The sequence below is a fragment of the Episyrphus balteatus genome, chromosome 4, assembly GCF_945859705.1.
Source record: "Episyrphus balteatus chromosome 4, idEpiBalt1.1, whole genome shotgun sequence".
In the NCBI taxonomy this organism is placed as follows: domain Eukaryota; kingdom Metazoa; phylum Arthropoda; class Insecta; order Diptera; family Syrphidae; genus Episyrphus; species Episyrphus balteatus.
The window spans coordinates 40,879,178-40,899,633 of NC_079137.1; the positions used below are offsets into that span (position 1 = coordinate 40,879,178).

The 20,456-nt window shown below is 31.3% G+C and overlaps 3 protein-coding genes across 4 annotated transcripts; 1 reads left to right on the plus strand and 2 right to left on the minus strand.

The window, feature by feature from the left end:
* Positions 1 to 211: 211 nt before the first annotated feature.
* On the plus strand, positions 212 to 691 carry LOC129919206 (uncharacterized). Its single transcript, XM_056000059.1, has 2 exons — positions 212 to 265; positions 344 to 691. The coding sequence occupies exons 1-2, from the start codon at positions 212 to 214 to the stop codon at positions 689 to 691; spliced, it is 402 nt and encodes a 133-aa protein (XP_055856034.1).
* A 6,471-nt stretch (positions 692 to 7,162) lies between these two features.
* Positions 7,163 to 7,813, minus strand: LOC129920104 (general odorant-binding protein 56h-like). Its single transcript, XM_056001302.1, has 2 exons — positions 7,620 to 7,813; positions 7,163 to 7,555 (listed from the first exon to the last, which is right to left on the minus strand). The coding sequence occupies exons 1-2, from the start codon at positions 7,668 to 7,670 to the stop codon at positions 7,217 to 7,219; spliced, it is 390 nt and encodes a 129-aa protein (XP_055857277.1). The 5' UTR covers positions 7,671 to 7,813; the 3' UTR covers positions 7,163 to 7,216.
* Positions 7,814 to 12,106: 4,293 nt separating this feature from the next.
* On the minus strand, positions 12,107 to 13,819 carry LOC129919927 (general odorant-binding protein 56h-like). Of its 2 annotated transcripts, none has more exons than XM_056001036.1 (2): positions 13,663 to 13,819; positions 12,107 to 12,518 (listed from the first exon to the last, which is right to left on the minus strand). In XM_056001036.1, the coding sequence occupies exons 1-2, from the start codon at positions 13,690 to 13,692 to the stop codon at positions 12,177 to 12,179; spliced, it is 372 nt and encodes a 123-aa protein (XP_055857011.1). In that variant the 5' UTR covers positions 13,693 to 13,819; the 3' UTR covers positions 12,107 to 12,176. The 2 variants fall into 2 exon arrangements, with proteins under 2 accessions (XP_055857011.1, XP_055857010.1); XM_056001035.1 differs by lacking the exon at positions 13,663 to 13,819 and adding an exon at positions 12,593 to 13,065.
* Positions 13,820 to 20,456: the final 6,637 nt, after the last annotated feature.

A 20,456-nucleotide genomic window follows, 5' to 3' on the forward strand; every position in this document is an offset into this window, starting at 1 on the left:
AAAAATCCATCGTTGTGGAACTAATTTCATAAAATTGAATAGCACTCAACTCCCCCAAAAAATTGGTTGGTCGAATCATTTAATCGCTAATTGATTTCCACCATAATATCGCCTTTTATTTTGGTCACTCTTTCGCCATACACCAAAAACTCTACAAAAGCCCACACATTCAACTCACCGACTCGACTCTAGGCGTATTATTTTTCGCAATATGAAGTTCCTGCTGTTGGCTTGTGTTGTGGTCTCGTGTTTTATTTTGTCATGGGCAAGTACCTCATCACTTTAGTTAAACATATTTTGATTCAAAATATTATTTTGAAGTGTTTTTGAAACTATTTCACAGTCCCAATTGGTGCCGTCTCCACCCGAAGCAGCTTTATCTGACGCTTCCAAAAACTGCATGGTTAAGGAAAATGTGGATTCCGAAGCAGTTTTTGGCTTCAAAAGTGGGAAGATACGACCCGAAGATGTATCAGCAGTTTTCAAATGTTTTGTCCGTTGTGTCGTGGAAGCCAAAGGATATATGAAAGATGGGGAACTTTTGGAGGAAAACGTAGTTAAGGCTGCTGAAAATATTACAAGTGTTGAACAAGTGCGGAAAATTATATCCAATTGCAAGGTTCACAAAGGAAGTAATGTCTGTGAGACAAGTTTCAATATTTACATGTGTATTAGTAGTGAATTGAAATAAAAAACACAAATACATCAACAAAAAAAAAAGGTTCTCGGAGGAAGTTCTTTGCTTAATTTCAGCCCTTTTTCATTCATTCAGATTTATTCAGTATTGTTTGTGCTGGGGCTTTGAATTGAATTCCATGAAAAACGGAACCAAACAAAAAGGACCCTCTCTTTTCTGTTGCGGCACACGATATCCCTAGGGGATTCAAATTAAATACCGTTAAATACGTGAAAATAACACTGTTTTATATGCATTCCATCATCATATCATATACGACTAACCAACCAAATGCGGTCGGGTTGTGTGCCTGGTGCCTGTGCGGTGCGGTGTGGTTAAGTTATTCTCTTTTTGTAAACCTTGAAGCTTTATTAAAATTGAGGGAAGGCCGAAGCAGCAGTCAGGGATCAAGAAGAGAGAGTTGGGCTAGGTCTCGAGTTCGGGCTCGGGCTCGGGACAGTCGGGAATATGGTTTCTTTCTTCTGGTTTATCCTTCAGGTAAAAGGCAGGTATATGTTAAAAATAACTTCTCATTCTCTAGCTGTCACATTGTATTCGAGTGCACGTTTGCCAGTAAGACTCTTTTGAATTGAAATTAAAAATTGAAAAGAGGTTAAGGTAGATAGAGGGTAGAAAGGGTGCAAAGTATGAAACAGAGGCGGTATAGCATCAGCAGTATAGCTGTAGCAGCACAGCAATGGCAACATAAGAAAGAATAATATTGCATAAAAGCAAAGGAATTCTGATGGATGAAGGATATCGTTTGCAACAAGCTAACGTCGTAACGTGTCCGTTAAGTAAAGATCATGGGAAGTTGAATGAAACAGTTAAACGAATAGGAATGCAGCACATTCGAGAAATAAAAATGTGCATCTTGCTTATGAATATCATTTCAAAGTTTTTCATCTAAAAGGAAAGTTGAAAATTACAATATTTCGTTTTCGATTAAAATCATTTTTTTTTTAAATTAATTAGTGCACAGACAAAAATTGTAAGTAGGTAAGTCTTACTGAAATCAATGATTAATATAAGTTTTTTTCATAGATATTTCTTGCTAATATTTTGGAAGGAGAAGTAATTTTTCCATATTATTTAAGTTTTTGTATTCTGAAAGGTTCTGAAAGGGTACAAAACTTAAATAATATGGAAAAATTACCTTATAAAAAGTCGGATTTCTTAAGAAAATAAATTTTATCTCGGTTATTTATGGAATATTCTCAACAATGTTACACCATTTTGAAAAGAGAATTGAACATACCACCTTTTAGAAAACTTGCCGAAACATCGTAGTGCATTTTTTTTACACTACGGTTCATTGAATTAGAGTCATGTAAATTTGTTTAGTACTTAGTTGGGCCAAAAATTAATATTTGCTTTAAAACTGATGCAGCTGAGTTAAAATTTTTGAATGCATTTGGTAGCAAGGTTATTCAAGGTTCCGTAACAAAAGAAAAAAATGAGAAAAATTAAGATTTGTAGTCACGGCACATGAAAAACCGTCACAGGGTGACCATTTTTTCGACTTTTTTTCAAATGCCCATAACTCACAAAATATATGGCTGCGATTTTTTTGATTATTTTTCTAAAAACTGCCACCACCTACCCTATCCACCGTTATCGTTTCGACGTTAACTTTTGGGACACCCTGTATAGGTATCTCACGAAGTTTTGATTTGTTTGGGTAATTCTTGAAGAGTGAACTATAATTTAAGAATTGTTCTGTGACAAAATTTTATACGAAAATAATTCTCTATTTTAATACTCTGCTTTTTTATTACTCTCTGTACTCAAAATTCTATCAATCCGATTTTTGGAATTCAAATTTATATGTACATTAGGGTGGTCCAATTTTTTGGTTTTAACATTTTCGTTCTTCCCCACTCAAAAATTGGTTGCATATGTGTTTTGTATTACTCACGTGAAATTTCAGCTTTTTATAGGTGAAGTGTAAGTGGGCGCTCAACAGGCTCAAAGTTTTTGCTCAGATGCTGTTCTAGCTAGGTGCTCATGCCTAGTAATTAACTTTTTTTTTAATTTATCAAGTGAATTAAGTTGTGACGTGGTAAAGTTTTTCATGAATTGTTTTTTCTTTCATAAAAAACAACTAGTTAAGTGATGTTTTCACAGATTTTTTTTGTTCATTTAAATTCTGTAAGTCTGTAAGTATTTTTTGTTTAAAGTTAAAACAAAACAGAATTAATCAATGAAACAATGAATGACTCAAAACCAAAGAAACTAAAAATCATTAACTTAACATTAACAAAATTAGGGAAAATTTAAAATTTGATATTTTTTAGGAATTTAATAAGTAGTGTAAAAGAATAAAATCTGTTTTTATAGTTAATTAAACACCGTTTTAAATGATCTTTTATACAAAACCAAGTATAAAATTCGGTTTCTTACATAAAAAAAGAATTTTTAGAGAAAAAATTTCTAAAATCGTTAGAGTCGTTTTAAAAAAAAATAATTTTTTATATATCAAAATGTTCTAACATTTCTCAAACCAAAAGTTGGTATGATATTTTTAAGAAAATATTATTCAACGCATAAAAACGAAATTTCGATAACATTCATCAAACTGTTTTCAAAAAATCGATTTTTCAAACAAAAATTTTGAAATAATTTTTAATAAAACCAAAAATGTGTTTTTTGAAAAAAATTTAAAATTTTTTATATAACGATTGTTTTAAAATTTTGGTCGAAATCTGCTTTGTCGTTTACGAAAAATTCATTTTGTTCTCTAGGACAAAACTGTTAACTACCATGTTTGAAGAAAATCGCTACATTAGTTTAGGCTGTAGCTCGAGGTACACACAGACGTACAGACAGACAGAGAGACAGACAGAATTGCCGGACCCACTTTTTTGACATCATCGTAATGTCATGTAAAATTGTTAGGTATCACGAGTTCGATTTTTTTTACGAATCCTAAACTTGGCCTGTAGTACCTATATCGCAAGTAAAAATCGATGCTATGCTATTAGACTGGGCACTGGGGGGTCATTCCGTAATTTTAAAAACGATAATCGAAAAGACTAAATCACAGTTTGAGAATCTCAAAAAATATCTGAAATCATGCCTGATTCAATATATCTTAACATTCTTCGCGTCTCTTCTGTTCTACGTATATTTATCTGTACATCGACAAAGGGCCTAAATGGATGAATAGATTTGTTTAAATGATTTTTAAGTGGTGCATCCCATACAATATTGTCCAAGGTATTGCAACTATCTCGAAAGATTTCGATTAAATTTGATTTGCATAACAGTTCAAGTGATTTAAACTGCTTTTTAGCCAGAATTCCGATACTGGAAACAGGGGCGGATCCAGGATTTTTTTCTGGGGGGGGGGGGTTTCAGGGATGGATTGGCAAAAAAATCAGCAATAACAGTTAGAAATAAAATGACGACTGACTGACAAGCAGCGTATTCTAACGACGCACAGTGCGGTATTTTGGTCTAAAACCTGGCTAAAAATATTTTGGCACATTTTCTGCATCAAATATGTACCAAATGACAAAAAAGTTATTCGGAAGGAAAAATTTTCATTTTCTTGTTACAGTAAAAGCCACTTAAGTGCTTACCTACTTATCTCCTGAAAAAGAATATAAAAAATCATAAAATGCATGTACAATCCTGTGCTATATTAAAGTTAGTACCTAATCTATTCCTTATTTTATTTTTTGACTTAAGTTGTTAAGTTGTGATAAAATTTAGAAAAAAAAATGTTTACGTTTTTTAATTGATTTTGTATAAAATTTTGCAATATCATGGACATATTTATACCATTATTTAATGACCTAGTAGTTTTTAGTCAAATACTCAAATTTTCATTCTAATAAATATTAAAGTTCTAAAAGAAAAACAAAAAAAAACATACTTTTTCCCCGGGAAACCCAGTTTTTTTTTTTTTTTTTTATTTGCATTAAAATTTTTGTATATCTCAAGAATATTGTGTTCAAATTGTAGGTCTATTAGAGCCAAATTTACCAAGTTATGGGTATTGAAATACTTGGCTTACGAACGTTTTAGTCCAGAGTTCATAACTTTAAATCGTTCTCCCCACAACTAATGTTTTCAAAGCCGGTGCCCCTCATAACTTCAAAACTAATGCACCGATTCTTTTGAAATTTGGAACACTATTTTTTTTACATATTTTTAAAGGAATCCCTGGAGAAATTTTCTCAATAACATAATGTTTATAAAAATCTATAAGTAAGGGTCGCTTTTGAGGAGTTTTTTTTCAAGGGGTCTTTATTTTCGGGGTCCAATTTTGGGCAATTTTCTGAAATGCAAGTTTGTTCTACATATCCAGCAGTTCAATAATATATAGGCAATGTTGTGGAGTGTTGCGCTATTTTAAAAACACTAATGTTAAAAAAAAAACAACGAAAAAAGTGCAAATTTTTTAGGTGTGAACTTCAATCCCTCCGTATGAAAAAATAGAGTAGCATATATATTTAATTTTTTTTTAGAATACCATTCATACCTTGATTGTCGATGTCCATATCAAAATCTTTCACCAAAATAACTTTGAAGTTAAAAAAAAAACACTTAGAAAATTCACTTTTTTTTAAATCGAAAAACATACGTGTTTACCCATCAACAAATAGTCGTTTATTTATTTGTGAGGTGGAGCTTTTCATGGGAAAGGGATGCAAAGAACAATAAAATTCGCATTTTCAGCCAGAAATAGACAAGAGTTTCACCCAAGTTCTTTCTGTAATTATTCATATATTTTAACAACTCTTATAATTTGATTTGCTTTAAGTATAAACCAGTTCTGGGGGGGGCACGTGCCCCCCCCCCCCCTGGATCCGCCAGTGACTGGAAATGTTGCCTTGTCGTTTTTTTTTTTTTTTGCAAGTTGTCATCTTTTTTGCATGATCTCTTGCTTAATGGCAAGACCAATTTTATTCACAATTCACAAACAGATATTTCTTATCAATTTTCAAGTATAAAATTTGCATTAATTTTCAAAAATGTTTAACAAGTTTTTCTCTCTTTTTTATTTTGTGTATTTTCTTTTTTTTATATCTTAACTAAAAGCTTTAATATCCTATGTTAAGATAACATAATTATGTGTAGTTTCTTTGAATTATAAGAATAAGTTTATGCGACCCAGAGGTCCATTTATTTTCCATGTGTTATGCTTTGGCAGGTTTTAGAACCGTTATAACTTCCACATTTAATTTATCGTTTTAGCGATAGATTTATTCTTAGTGAACTTTACATATCATTTCGACAATCACCCCTAGATCCGAACACATTTTCACCTTTGCCTATCGCAGGAGCCTACTGTTTCATTGTGTGGATTTATCATATTTTCTGCCCTGGGGATGTTTGATTGCAAAATAAAAAAAAAAAAAAAAAAAAAACACAAAAAAAAGTTCAGAAAGCAATTCGATGCAAGGATATGACGGAAAGGCACAAAAAGGGAAGTCAAATAAAAATGCATCGACATTTACTTTTTTTTAATTCTCTCTTACTACCACCTACATCAACAATATCGTCCCCTTTTTTTCACTGATTCAACAAAAAAAAGTTAGTATAGGCTTTCTACAGTTGGGCTTGGTATTTTGTTTTTTTTTTTTTCTTTTATAATTTTGAAATGAAGCAAACGTTAAATAACAAAAGGAAACAGAAATATACATAGTAAAAATAAACAAATACATATTTAATAATTATAAAACAAAATCCAAAAGGGTAAAGGGGTGATAGCTCTGAAATGAACGAAATGAATAAACCTTCTCAACTGTGGAGAATGGATTAAGGAACAGAGAGAAAATCAAAATGTCGAAGAGGGAACAGGATATTCTCATTCTCATTCCAGAAATCTCTGTTCTTTATGTGTTTTGTTAACCTTTAGCAAAATAATAAAACAAAAAAAAAAAAAACTTTACTATTATCCTTCGTCGTTCTTTCGAAAAATATTTGTGAATGTTTCTTTTTTTTTCAAGGTATAGGAGTTGAAACCTTCAAAACCGCGTTCATTCACAGTGACTTGACTTTCGTGTCTTTATTATTATTCCCAAAAGGAATTTCAAATTTATGTTTCTTTGTTTTTTTTTTTTTTGTATTATTATTTTTTTATCGATCGTCAATTTCTTCAGGACTCGTATTCTACGAAATAGGGAAAGAGGAGAAAAATGGCATTACTTAAATGAAGGAAAAAAGAAATGAAGCTTTTCTTAGAGGTTTTGAGAGGAAGGAATTCGATCCCATTCCCTGTTTGATATACAAAAATTGTAGTGAAGACAAACTTAAGCAAAAAAAAAAGCTTTCAAAACTAAACGAACTAAGTTTAAAGCCAAGTATATATACAAGTAGGAGATCTATCAATATTGGCAGACCTGACAATTTGCAAAAAAAAAAATTGGAAGATTTTTCACGTGTTAGCTCAACTTTTGTTGTTTTGAAAACTTCAAAATTGGTTCCGAACTCGATGAAATAAAAAAATCGCTTATATTCTTTCCCACCAAACCACAAAATTATGTTTGTATTATTTATAAGGTTACTAAGTCAGTCTTGACTTATTTCTTACATTTGTTTCTTAACATTATTTCTAGCCATGCAAGTTGCCACCTTGTAACCAGTATCGCAGTCATCTGTTCCTTTAATATTGCATTCTTCTGTAACTTTTGCTACCATATCCTTATCGGCAATACCTGATAGAGCATCCTTAAAAACTTGTGCCTGGAATATGCCATCTTTGATAATATTTTGCTTTTCACCCATGCACAAGAAAAAGCATTTCATATCAGGAGTTAAATCGGCTTCTTTCGTCCTACCATGAACTGCATCAATAGCATCCTTAAGCTTGACATTATGTTTATCACAACATTGTTTTTGGTTTTCTTGCCAATCTGCCATTCCGCACTTGAAAAAATAAGTTTGTACATTTTAAAGTCATCTTTTTAAAAAAAATATAAAACACTCTTACCAAAGCTGAACCACAGATAGCAGCAAGGATTACAACAATAAGGTATTTCATGTTTGTTTGCAATAGTTAACGATAAATGATATATCAAAGGAATCTGTGATTGATATTTATACCACTCAGTTTTCAAAGCAAGTCCGATAATCTCCTCCACCGTGATTTGATTAAACTATACCTAACAAAAAAAAAAAAAAATTGTGTAAGTAGCTAATTGTGCATCAACTAATTGACACATGATTCGGGTCAATTGTTTGATCACAATTGGCAATTTTATTTTGCAACAATTAAATCGTTTAACAAAAAAAGAAAACATGGATTTTAAGTGATAAAATGCAATTGATTTTCGTGTTTGGGTCATGTTAATTTTTTTTTTAATTCTGTCGCTGTAGTTTGAGTGATTTATAATAGAGCTGTTTTAATTTTTAGGAGGGTCACATTTTTTCTGGGGGGAACAAAACTTCATTTTTTTTGCTGCCTTTTTCGTGAGCGAATTAATTACTTTTGACGAAAATTTTTGTACTCATTTTAAAATACTTATTTACTATTCAATTTTATAGTCTAAGAGCAAACGACATAATGAATCAAGTCATCTAAAGAATATTGTAAGGCATAAATGAAAGCCCATGAAGATTAAGACAAGAATCATTTTGTCTGGCACCAACATGGATAAAATTCGACCCAAAGTGTAAAAAAAAATGAAAAAAGTTAACTATTTTTTGACACCATTTGTTACATAATGCTATTTATATAATTTACCTTTTGACGCCATTTGCTACATCCAAAAGTCTCAGCGCAAAAAGTCAGGCAAAAATTCTGTGACAAACACACTGATAGACAATTTTAAATGTCGAAAAGTTCAAAAATCTGTTGTTGTTCCTTTTTTTAAGTTAAGTCATCTTAAGAATGTTTTAAGACGTATAAATAGAAAGGTCTTGGGGAGTTGGATAAAAATAAATTGGTGTGAGCAACATGAGTTAAATACTATCAAAATGTGTGACAAACACACAAAAATATGGAAACATATTTTTATATATTATACAGTGTTATTCAAGAAAAGCGTGTCAAAAAGCTTGAGCGTGTAGGTTGGGTCAAAACAAGAAAAATAAAATACACGACTGGGTCCCACTAACTTGCTCTTAGATTTAAAGTTGCTTAAATTTTTAAGACTTTTTATATAGAAATTTGGAAAAAAAAATAAAATTCGACTTAGGGCCAATTTTTCAATAGTCAGTTAAACAGTCAGTTAGTACTTATTCCTAAGGATAGAGAAAAAATCAATTTTTCAACAGGCAGATATAGCTTATTCCTAAGAATAAATCTATCTGCTTCTTTCAGAGACGAATAAAATTATTCTAAGGAATAATCTCAATAAAAATATTGTGTCAGTTGTCAAAGCTGTTTTGAAAGAATTTTGAAAAAAAATACAGTGGAAAACAAGAAAACAAAAACAATCATGTATAAAAATGACGTTTAATTTTAAATATTTTTGAATTTGACAATTTTTTTTTTGTTATTCTGTAGAATAAATTATTCTTGATTTAAAAATTCAATGTTTTTATCTGATTGTTTATGAGCCTAATAACTTTATTCGTCGAACAGTTAACTGACTGTTTATTAGAAGATTGAAAAATTGGCTCTTAAGAAAAAAATAAAATAAAATCTGAAATTGAATTGCAAGTAGTTATAATTAATATGTTAATATGCATTTTTAGAAAAAAAATTTTCAAAATCGTTACAGCCGTTTTTTAAAAAAACTAATTTTTTATAAATAATTTTTTGGAAAAAAGTTTTAAAAGAAAATTGGTATGCCATTTTTTAGAAATCAATAATCAACATCTACATACAAAATTTCAAAAAAAGCCGTTTTTGAGCAATTTCAACTTTACTAAAATCGATATATGACAAGTACCGTTATTTTTTGTCCAAACAAATTAATTCCAAAAATTGCTCTGGAGAGTCCCTAAAAAATGCTACATACCAAGTTTAAAGTCAATCGGTCCATCCGTTTAGGCTGTAGCTCCTTATACAGACAAACAGATAGACAGATAGACAGATAGACAGATAGACGGACTTCCGGGACCCACTTTGGCATTCTCTACCATCGTAATGTCATGGAAAAATGTTATCTCAACTTTTTTACTTGCGATATAGGTACTATATATCAAGTTATGCATTCGTACAAAAAAAAAAAGTTGAGATAACATTTTTCCATGACATTACGATGGTAGACAATTCCAAAAAAGTGGGTCCCGGAAGTCCGTCTGTCTGTCTGTCTGTCTGTCAGTCTGTCAGTCTGTCAGTCTGTCAGTCTGTCAGTCTGTCAGTCTGTCAGTCTGTCAGTCTGTCAGTCTGTCAGTCTGTCAGTCTGTCAGTCTGTCAGTCTGTCAGTCTGTCAGTCTGTCAGTCTGTCAGTCTGTCAGTCTGTCAGTCTGTCAGTCTGTCAGTCTGTCAGTCTGTCAGTCTGTCAGTCAGTCAGTCTGTCAGTCTGTCAGTCTCTCAGTCTGTCAGTCTGTCAGTCTGTCAGTCTGTCAGTCTGTCAGTCTGTCAGTCTGTCAGTCTGTCAGTCTCTCAGTCTGTCAGTCTGTCAGTCTGTCAGTCTGTCAGTCTGTCAGTCTGTCAGTCTCTCAGTCTGTCAGTCTGTCAGTCTGTCAGTCTGTCAGTCTGTCAGTCTGTCAGTCTGTCAGTCTGTCAGTCTGTCAGTCTGTCAGTCTGTCAGTCTGTCAGTCTGTCAGTCTGTCAGTCTGTCAGTCTGTCAGTCTGTCAGTCTGTCAGTCTGTCTGTCTGTCTGTCTGTCTGTATAAGGAGCTACAGCCTAAACGGATGGACCGATTAATGTCAAACTTGGTATGTAGCGTTATTTGGCGACTCTCCAGAGGGGTTTTTGGAATTAATTTTTTTGAACAAAAAATAACGGTACTTGTCATATACCGATTTTAGTAAAATTGAAATATCTCAAAAACGGCTCTAACGGTTTTGTTTAAAAAATTAAAATGTTAGTTTTAAGCTAAGGTCTATCTTCCAATGAAAAAAAAAATTTTGAAAATCATTATTAACGGTACCTGCCATAGAACCGTTTTTTTCAAATCCGATTATTTCGGAAACTGTTTATTCGATTTCAACGAAACTTTTTGTGAAGAAGCACTTATATAATTTAAATATAAACCAAAAATAAAATTTTTAAAAAAATAATTTTTGGATTTTTAAAAAAAATTTGAAAATTTTTTTTTGAAAAATCAAATTTTCGAAAACGGGACATTGAATTTTTTTGAAATTTTGTTTTTAGATGTTGATTAGTGATTTCTACAAAATGGCATACCAATTTTATTTTTAAACTTTTTATCCAAAAAATTATTTATAAAAAATTTGTTTTTTAAAAAACGGCTCTAACGATTTTGAAAATTTTTTTTCTGAAAATGCATGTTAATATATCAATCAAAACTGCATACTTGTTTTGGAGGGCAATTCAATTTCAGATTTTATTTTTTTTTTAAACGAATTTTATTTTTTTTTTTCCAAATTTAATATAAAAAGTCTTGAAAATTTAAGCAACTTTAACTCTAAGAGCAAGTACGTGCTACCCCAGTCGTGCAATTTATTTTTTTTGTGAGAATGCATAACTTGATATATAGTACCTACCTATATCGCAGGTAAAAATCGTATAGTCAGGAGGGGCATTTTTGTTTTTTTTTTAATTGACTTAATTTGGAAAAAAAATCAAATAAACGAATAGGTATACCTACAGTAACGTGCTTTACTTTCTTTAAAAAGCAGAATGGGTGTCCTTTATCTTGTATTTAAATAAAGCTGTTTTATGAAATTTTTTTTTGTAAAATTAATTTTCAAAGTCAAAATTTTGACATTTTTGTTTTTAATTTCGACAAATTTTTTTCAAAATTGTATGGAATTAAGTACCTACTGATTTAATTTTCAATATTCAATTGTCTTATTTTTTTTTAATATAAACATAAAACAAGTTACCAAACGCAAGTTTAAGCTAATTTCTCTGTTAAAACTAATGTTAGAAATATTGTTAGGGTGTTAATTTTTTGAAAAAATGTTATCCTTTGTAGCTGCGTTTGAATAATTTATCACGAAAATAGGAATAATTCTTAAGTAATAAAACAATATCTACGTTTATTACGCACACTTTTCGAAGAAAACTGACTTCAAAGCCAAAAACAAGGAAGGGCAAGAAAAATGGAACATCCTTGAAAAAATATCTGACCAATAAGAAAATGTATCAGCATTATTCAACAACCTCCAAGAACTCCTCAGTTTCATTTATTGATAGGAGCTTGTAGAGACCTTTCTTTTGATGTCGCACTAGAATAACCTGAAGTTTGATGTGGATCTTGTCTGCATTATACACCGTTATCACAAAGGTATAAAACATCTTTCTATTAACAGGGGTTTAGTCAGGACATGCATTTTTTTGGTTGCCGATATTTCCGATAAAAACATTCCGATAAAAACAAAAAATATTATAAAAATTTTGTATTTACTTGCTTTTAGTTAAAATATATTTATGTTTTTAAAGGTTAGATTCATATCTCTAAATTTTTACATAAGGTGTTTTTTCAACTTGTTTTTAGCAATGCATTTAGCCACTTTATAACCAGTATCACAATTATCCGTTCCCTTAACACTGCATTCAGTTGCTGCTTTTGCTACCAATTCTTTATCGGGATTACTTGCTAAAGCTTCGGTAAAAGCTAGAGCCTGGAATGTGCCATCTTTTATTAATTTTTGCTTTTCGCCCATGCACAAAAAGTAACACTTCAATTCATGAGTAACATCGGCTTCCAACGTTTTGCCATGAACTGCATTTTTTGCATCCTCAAGCTGGATATTATGTTTTTCAGAACATTCCATTTTGAATGCTCTCCATTCGGCTTTTCCACACTTGAAAAACAAAATAAAAATAATTGTTTTAGATTTTTTTAAACAACCTATAAGGTATATGGAAATGTTCTTACCAAAGCAGTACCACAGATAGCAGCAAGGATAACAAGAATGAAATATTTCATATCGTAAACTAATGTAGCAAATGAATCCGTTGATGATATTTATACAAATCGCGACCGAATATTTTTGCTGCATTGTTTGTCACTGAAACTCTTCTAAAGTGTAACACATTAAATGGGTAATTCTGCAGCAACAAATTCGCACGTGATTCTCGTCAATTGTTTGATGACAATTACAATTAACTATTTCAACCATTAAAGTGTACGAAAAAAACTTTCACAGATTTTAAGTGATAAATTTTCAATTGATTTCCATGTCAAATTTTTTTAGTTACTTTTATTGAGTGATTAATTAGATATTAATATAATGGAACCATTTGATGATAAAGTGGGTATTTAACTGCTTTGATAATAATATTTTAAAAAAAAATAAACACACGCGTTTCCGTTGATTTTGAAACGATTAACGATGACATTCTTGTTCTACATACGTTCATATAATTAATGGGTGTTTTTTGTTTTTCAATTTTAAATTCATTTTTATTTTTCATCATCTTAAAACTGTCTTAAAGCTAGACAAAAATTCATAAAAACTAGCCTTCTTATCAATTACTTACAACTAACTTACTGGCCCTACGGGCAGTCAAAGTTATACTTCATTTTTCTTAATACTAATGCTAATTTTCATAACCTCGTAAGTCATTTTTGACTTTTTTTTCGAAAAAAAACTTCTTAAAACATTTTTAAAAAAATGAAAGAAATAAAAAAATTGTTTTTTTTAAAACTCAAATCAACTATTTTTTATTTGTTTCATTTTTTAAAAATTGTTTTAATAGCTTTCTTTCGATTTAAAAAAAAAGTCAAAAATGACTTACGAGGTTATGAAGTTTAACCGTCGACATGCTATTTAATTTACATATTTTATGAAAATGCATTTTTCGAAAAAAAAAATTTAAATCGTTTTTGTAATTTTTTTGAAAAAAAAAAATAAATAAAAGTTTCTTGGTATGCCATTTTATAGCAAAAACAATCAACTTATTAAAACGAAATTTCCAAACAACATTCATGTCGTTTGCGATTACCTCTGGGTCTCTGGAAACGTCCGGAATCATTCAGAAGACTTCTGGAAAGTATTTTATTCGCACGACAGGCAGAACGCTTCTCAAAAAAGAAATTCTCTTCTTGATTTCAAAACAGAATCACTAATATTTAAATAATTAAACGTCAAACCATATTTCCTAGTCGAGAAGCAAAACAAAATATTTGAATACAAAATTTCAGAATTGAGTAGAGGCGATTCGAAGTGTTTTATTGGATTTCAGAATGAGTGAATCCTTGAGTGAAACCAATGGAAAACGATTTTGTTTCTTTTCTCAAAAGAAAATATAAAAAAAAAATTAAACCAAAAATAATTTTGTTTTAATTTTATTTCTGATTTATATTACAACTAAACTAATCAAAACTAAATACGGTCCAATAAGGTTTTTGATTTTTGTTTACCCCCAAAACGGTCACTTCCGTGAGAAATTTTCTTTAAAAACTCGATTTTTTAAAAATGTTTTAGTACATTGCACTTAAACATCTGGAGTGACCCAGAAAAGTTGTCCTAGCGTTTGTTGCTTATTTACTTAGCTTTCAGTCGCCGGCTTTTCTGTTCAATTTAGTTGTTTATTACTCAAAGATATAGCCCGAATACTAGGCAGGCTGGAAAAAACAACGACAAAATACTTTGAAAAATGATATCTCGAAAACTTATCCATAAATGTTTTTTTAGATAAGATTTTCGAGTTTTCTGATCTCAAATCTATACGAAAAGTATAACGGCACTTGTAATGATTTTCGAACATTTTAATATGACACCTTTTGGATTTTTGTTTTTAATTTTCTATAAGCTAGCAAATTTAACTTATTGTCTTATTTGCCAAATTTCATGACTTTTCGTCTAGAAATGACAGTCCAAATGATGTTTGACTCTAAATAGAACCAAAGAACCACTGGCCAACAATTTTTAATTTTTTAAATTTTCCAAAAAGATTTATAACAAATCCTATGGATTGGGGTTGTGTAAGCTCAAAAATTATAGTCGGTTTCATCTAGCAGCTCTAGTTTTTATTTAATTTTTCATATTTGGGGGCATGTTCATACAAATTTTGAAATTTTGCTTATTTATAGAGTTTATAACTTTTCAGAAAAATTTATTTCTTATTTTTTTAACTATTTTAGTTTTTCACATTTTGGGGGTAATTTTGTACTACTTTTAAAGTTATGCTTATTATAACTGTTTGTTTACATTTTGCTATCAAACCTAAGGTATTTAGATCCACTAAGCCTCAAAATCACACTGTTTCTTTTTCTAGGAGCTCTATTTTTTATATATTTTTATTTTTCACATTTTGGGTTCCATACAACTTATATTTTTTTAAGTTTTTCTTATCTCATGCGTTTTCAAAATTTCGATTGAAAAATGTATTTCTATATTGTAATGTAAAAATTTATTTATCTTAAACATGTCCTTAGTGAAAAATACAAGATAGATACAGAGAACAAAGAATTCTGTCATAGGTAGTTACGTGATTCTTACATCACGTGGGTTTGAAGCTAAATTTTTCAACTTATATTTTTTAATCAAGTGTTCCTATCCCACACATATTTATTTAATCTTCAATTTCAATGTAATTTCTTATAAGAATTTTGACTTTAAATAACAAAAAGTCTTAAAAGTTTTTTTTCTTTGACGATGAAGACAAATATCTCTGCACAATATTTAACGAACACCACGCAAAGCTTAGCGACAAATCCTCCCAAAAATTTCATTCGTAGGTATACTCGTCTTATAGCGAAACAAGAATTCAAAAATCACCCTCGACTGGAAAAAGAACGCTTTACTCCAAAACGAACTACTTGAATATCCTCTTGTAAATCCTTTTTAAAAATTCTTTTAATAATGCGAACTTCTGTAAAAGTAAATAATAAAGAACAAAAAAAATATCTATCCTACTTGATGCAGGATAACGACACAATCAAAAGGTCAACATGACAACTCCCCAATATAAGGATTTCAAAAGTTTAATAACCAAATACAGGATAAGTGGGATAAACATCAATGTCAGTTGAACTTTTGTACAACATTTTACCCGCAAATAATATCTTCCCCTAAAGACATGAAATTATACGACGAAAGACAATCGATACGGTTACACACAGGTTGTAAGAACAAAATGACATCCTTAAAAGGTATCATGTGATCCTTTCTACCTCTATATCTTACCTGTGTTATCAAGACAACGCGCGCGTATATACCACAGTGATGTCTTTCTTCCGTTTGTCGAGTCTTTGTTTATGCAAAGAGCAAATAGGGGCGTCCTTGCCCTGCAGTCATTCCTAAAATAAGTAAAAATAATATTTGTTTAGAGAATTTCAAAACAAACGATGTTAGATGGCGATGTTAGAGAATATATGTATATGTCTCTCAAAGGGATTCCTATAGCAACCAATAAAAAATAATAAAAAAAAAAAAAAAGTGCAGCTATCCCTTGTGATGTCCTTATGGACTTTTACCAACGGCTAAAGACTCTTCGGTATAAGGTAGATCAACGGAAGTGTATATGGGTATGATGGATAAAATTCATTTTTGTTCGACCATGTCAAGGACCTTTTTTTATGATGGTTTTCACCCTAAAGCAAAAGGATTTAAATTGTTTTCTCGAATTTATAAACAAATAATAAAAAAAAATAATAAAATGTCAAACCTTAACAAAGACATTTTTGATGCGTGTCCGTGTAGTCCATAATATTTATCCCATCCCCCAACGCCGCAGTCGTCCATCTTGCTCCATCCCCCCATTATATATGTATATTATTTGAAATCACAAGGATATCACTTTGTTAGTCCTTTGGGAATGCTGTGCAGCGTTGTTGTCTGGGAATAATTTCCATACGCGCATCCATTAAGAACATTACTTAGCACTTTGGGATCATACCCAAGCTCTGAGGGAGCAACAACGAAACTAATCCAAGGAACAATCCCAAAAAACCAACAAAAAAAAAAAATATGGCCAACCGAAAAAAAAAATAAGGGGACAAAATGGGGAGGTGGGATGAATGAATTGATGTGCGGCTAAAGGAATTTCTCCTCAGATCTTATACACACTTTGCAAATCCCCTACTGTCGTTATCGTAAGTTTGAATTTTTTCTTTCCATACTCAGGCTATATTTCCTTTTGGTCCTTTTAAAAACGCACGCGGATCTTAAGGATAATGTACTAACATTTCTGTTGAAAAAAAAAAGAAATACTGGATGAGAGAAGGACGAAGTGTATCGTACACTTGTCGCCATGGCCTTTTTGTCGCAAAGAGGAACCTTGAATGTAAAACACTATGTGGTGGTGGGCTGATGAAGGGAACAAGCCGAGAATCAGCAGCGTTGGAGGCGACAAAGACGATGACGAGATGGTGTTTGTATCCTGTGGTCCCTGCGGAGTGCTTAGTTTGGGGGAGAGGTAGGACTATTTTTTGTGATTATATTTTTTGTGGCGTCCCATGTGTGTACTTTCTTTTTTTGTCGGTTATGTAATATATCATCATGGCAGCTTTGAGCTGGGTATATGATGGCCCACGGAGCTTGTTTCCTTAATGCATTCTTCTTCATTTATGTTATGACTTTAAGGGGGGCTAAGATTGTAGGATGGGGAAAAATAGTGGCAGGAGTAAGATGAAATTGTGTCAAGGTGTGAGGAATCACTCCCCAAGTAGTTTTTCACTAACTCTGGTGTTGTGTACTCTATCGAAAACGCATTTTAGTGTCGTTTATAATGATGGGTGATGATCTTTAATGATTGTATATTTTTAGGCAGATAGGTTGGATTTTTAAGGGTCTATTGTAGGTTATTAAGGTCAAAGGTATATTTTGATGGTAGTTGTATGATAGTCTAAAATTAGAGGACGCCGGGTTTTGAGGAGGAGAATTCCTGAATTTTAAGGATATTTTTGAAAGATTCGAATTAAAATTGGTGTCTAATGGAAGATAATTTGATAGGTACTAAAAATGAAAAAAAATGGGTTGACAATTTCAAAAATCTAATTTTCTGTGTGATGATATATTTTAAAGGAAAAATTGTTACATAAGTAATGAGTGGTGTCATATCTTTATAATTTGGCAATACAAAAAAAAAAACAGTTTTTTAATGCCAAACAAAATCCTAAATAGTAAAAAAAATTATAAAATAATACTAGCAATAAAGGCTTGCAAATTACATTTAAAAAAAATCTTCTTTGAGCAAAAGTGTGTACTTAAATGCTAAACTTTACACCATACTTAAGCTGTCACTCTCTTCTATCTTCAAAATATTGGGTGTCCACCTATCAATACGGACAAGTACTCGGCAACCCTACGCAAATACTGAAAATCACTAAAAAATAATTGTTTTTTAGGCTATATTCGTAACTCTATCAAATATCCGGTGGGAAAGGACCATTAAAGAGAACAAAAATGAAAAGTTCTATAAATAATTATAACACATTCTCCCAAAGAATGGGAATATGATAAAAAAATATAGTTAACAAAGGACGAGACTAATCAACTATCCGCTTTTAGAGAGAGAGTAATCCATTCAAATTGGAAAATTTGTACTGAGGAAAAAATGCTAATTCAAATCCAATTTGGTTGATTAAATGATGACAAAAATTACATAAAACATCTTTAAATAAAAATTGAAACAATTTAGATTTTTTTTTTTAATTGTAATCAGATTTCAGAGCTCATTTCAGTGTATCACAGTGATTTTCAAAATTAATTTAGCTATTGGCAAAGTGCTTTGTTTTATATTGTCGTTTTACATAAACAACATTTTTTTTGAAAAAAATACTCATACACCACAGTGACCGTTTCAGTTTAAATTTGAAAATCGGTATAAAATTCTTAACCAATGTAACAAAAGATGGTGTAGAACTCATGTACTAAGCTCTATTTCCCATTCACTTCTACAAGATTATGTTTGTGAAGCTAACCAATATTTAAAATAAAATCCCAATTTAAAAGTTTCTAAAAAAAAAAATAAAATTGTGCAACCCATAAATTTCTTCACTAGAATAATGTTTTTAGAAATGCCGCTTAGAAAGTTGTAAAAAATATCAATTAACAAAAAAACAAATGCGTTTGTAATTAAAAAAAAAAATATATTTATTGCAAATGAATCGTTTATTTCAGAAACAGCATAAGTCCATTTTTCCAAAAAAAAATTTTTTTTGAGATTTCTCATTTATGTATAGTTATACATCTTCTGGAAAAAAATTAAGTATGTCAGGCCAACCAAAATGCGAAAACTGAAAGAAAAGGGTTCAAAATATATGGAAATATTTCACCAGGTGACAACATTTTTGACTGCTAAATACATGAATTTTTACCAGTTTTAAGTTATTTTGGCAGCAATCTCGGCACGCACACCCTTTTGTTATACATCAATAAAAAGGTAAGAAATTACTCTATCTATATCTATCAAATTCATTAAGGTTCATCAGGGTTCAAAAGTTATAGCTAAATTTCTCGCGGTGGTAGCGTTTTTAACTGTTGAATATATGAAATTTTACCAGTTTTTAATTATTTTGGCAGCCATCATGACACGCAAGCTTAAAAATTATACATCAATAAAGATTTACTCTATCTACTACTAATTTATTCATTAAAATCAGAAGCAGGGTTCAAAAGCTATAGCTAGATGAAAACAAAAGTTTTACCAACAAAAATTCGTTTATTTCAGAAACGACATAAGTCCATCGACTTTAAAGGCTTAAAAACCCGCTAAGACTTGAAAAAAGGTTTATATTTTTAAGGTTTTTAAATGCGTCTTCAGCTAGATTATAACCCGTCATACTCTAAATTTGAAGTCTTGTGGAGTTTTAACATAAAAAACATTTTTTTGTTGCTCCTGAAAAGTTAGTGCTCATGGACTTATGCTGTTTCTGAAATAAACCATTCAAATAAAACAATGCATTTAAAAAAAATATTGTTACAAAATCTCGACGTTGCCAAGAAAAAATAAAGTGGAATTAGTGGCTAGAGGAGCAGAACCTTAAAGATGTGTCTGACAAAAAAATCATAAAAAGAAAATAATCTCGAAAGATGATAATTTTATTGCAAAGAATTTCTGGTTCCCGAGAGGTTAATTTTGTTGGTTAGATGAGATGATTTTCTTACGCTGTCTGCCTTAAAAGAGGTTGAAGATCAAGAAGAAAGTCATCCCTGTCGCAGCCTCCTTTTATTTGTTTCGAAACTCTCCACACACAATTTCCCCTTTGAACGCTAGTCGTCTCTGTCTTTACATCTCTTTCTTACATTAAATTCATTTGACAACTTGTCATGGTGACATTTCTAAACAACGTGGTTGCTGTCCAGAAATCAAGATTTGTTTGATTATAATTGTTTTTAGAAACAGAATTCTTCTTTTTCGTAACATAGCCCCCTCTTCAAGACTCAAAGTTCCAACTGAGTCATAGTAGGCTCCACATACCGCGCCAGACGATTCAAATGCACCACCTTCAGCTTGCGAGTTCCAGGAATTCGTATCTGGTAGACTAGATCCGAAAGACACTTCACAACCTCCACCGGTCCCTCCCAGTCGCATTGAAGTTTAGGGCAAAAACCGACTCGTCGTTTCGGGTTGTAGAACCACACTTTTTCTTCAGCTGCAAAAGATAAAGGTTTCGATTTTAAATCATACCTGGATTTCATTGAGTCTGCTGTTAATTGTAGGTTGGCTTGGACAACTTGATGGACATTCTGAAACCTCCTTCGAACTTCTGATACATACTCGGGAATTGTTATTGCTTCCTCCGGTGGGGTGCTTCGTAATAAGTCGATGGGTAATTTGAGCTCGCGACC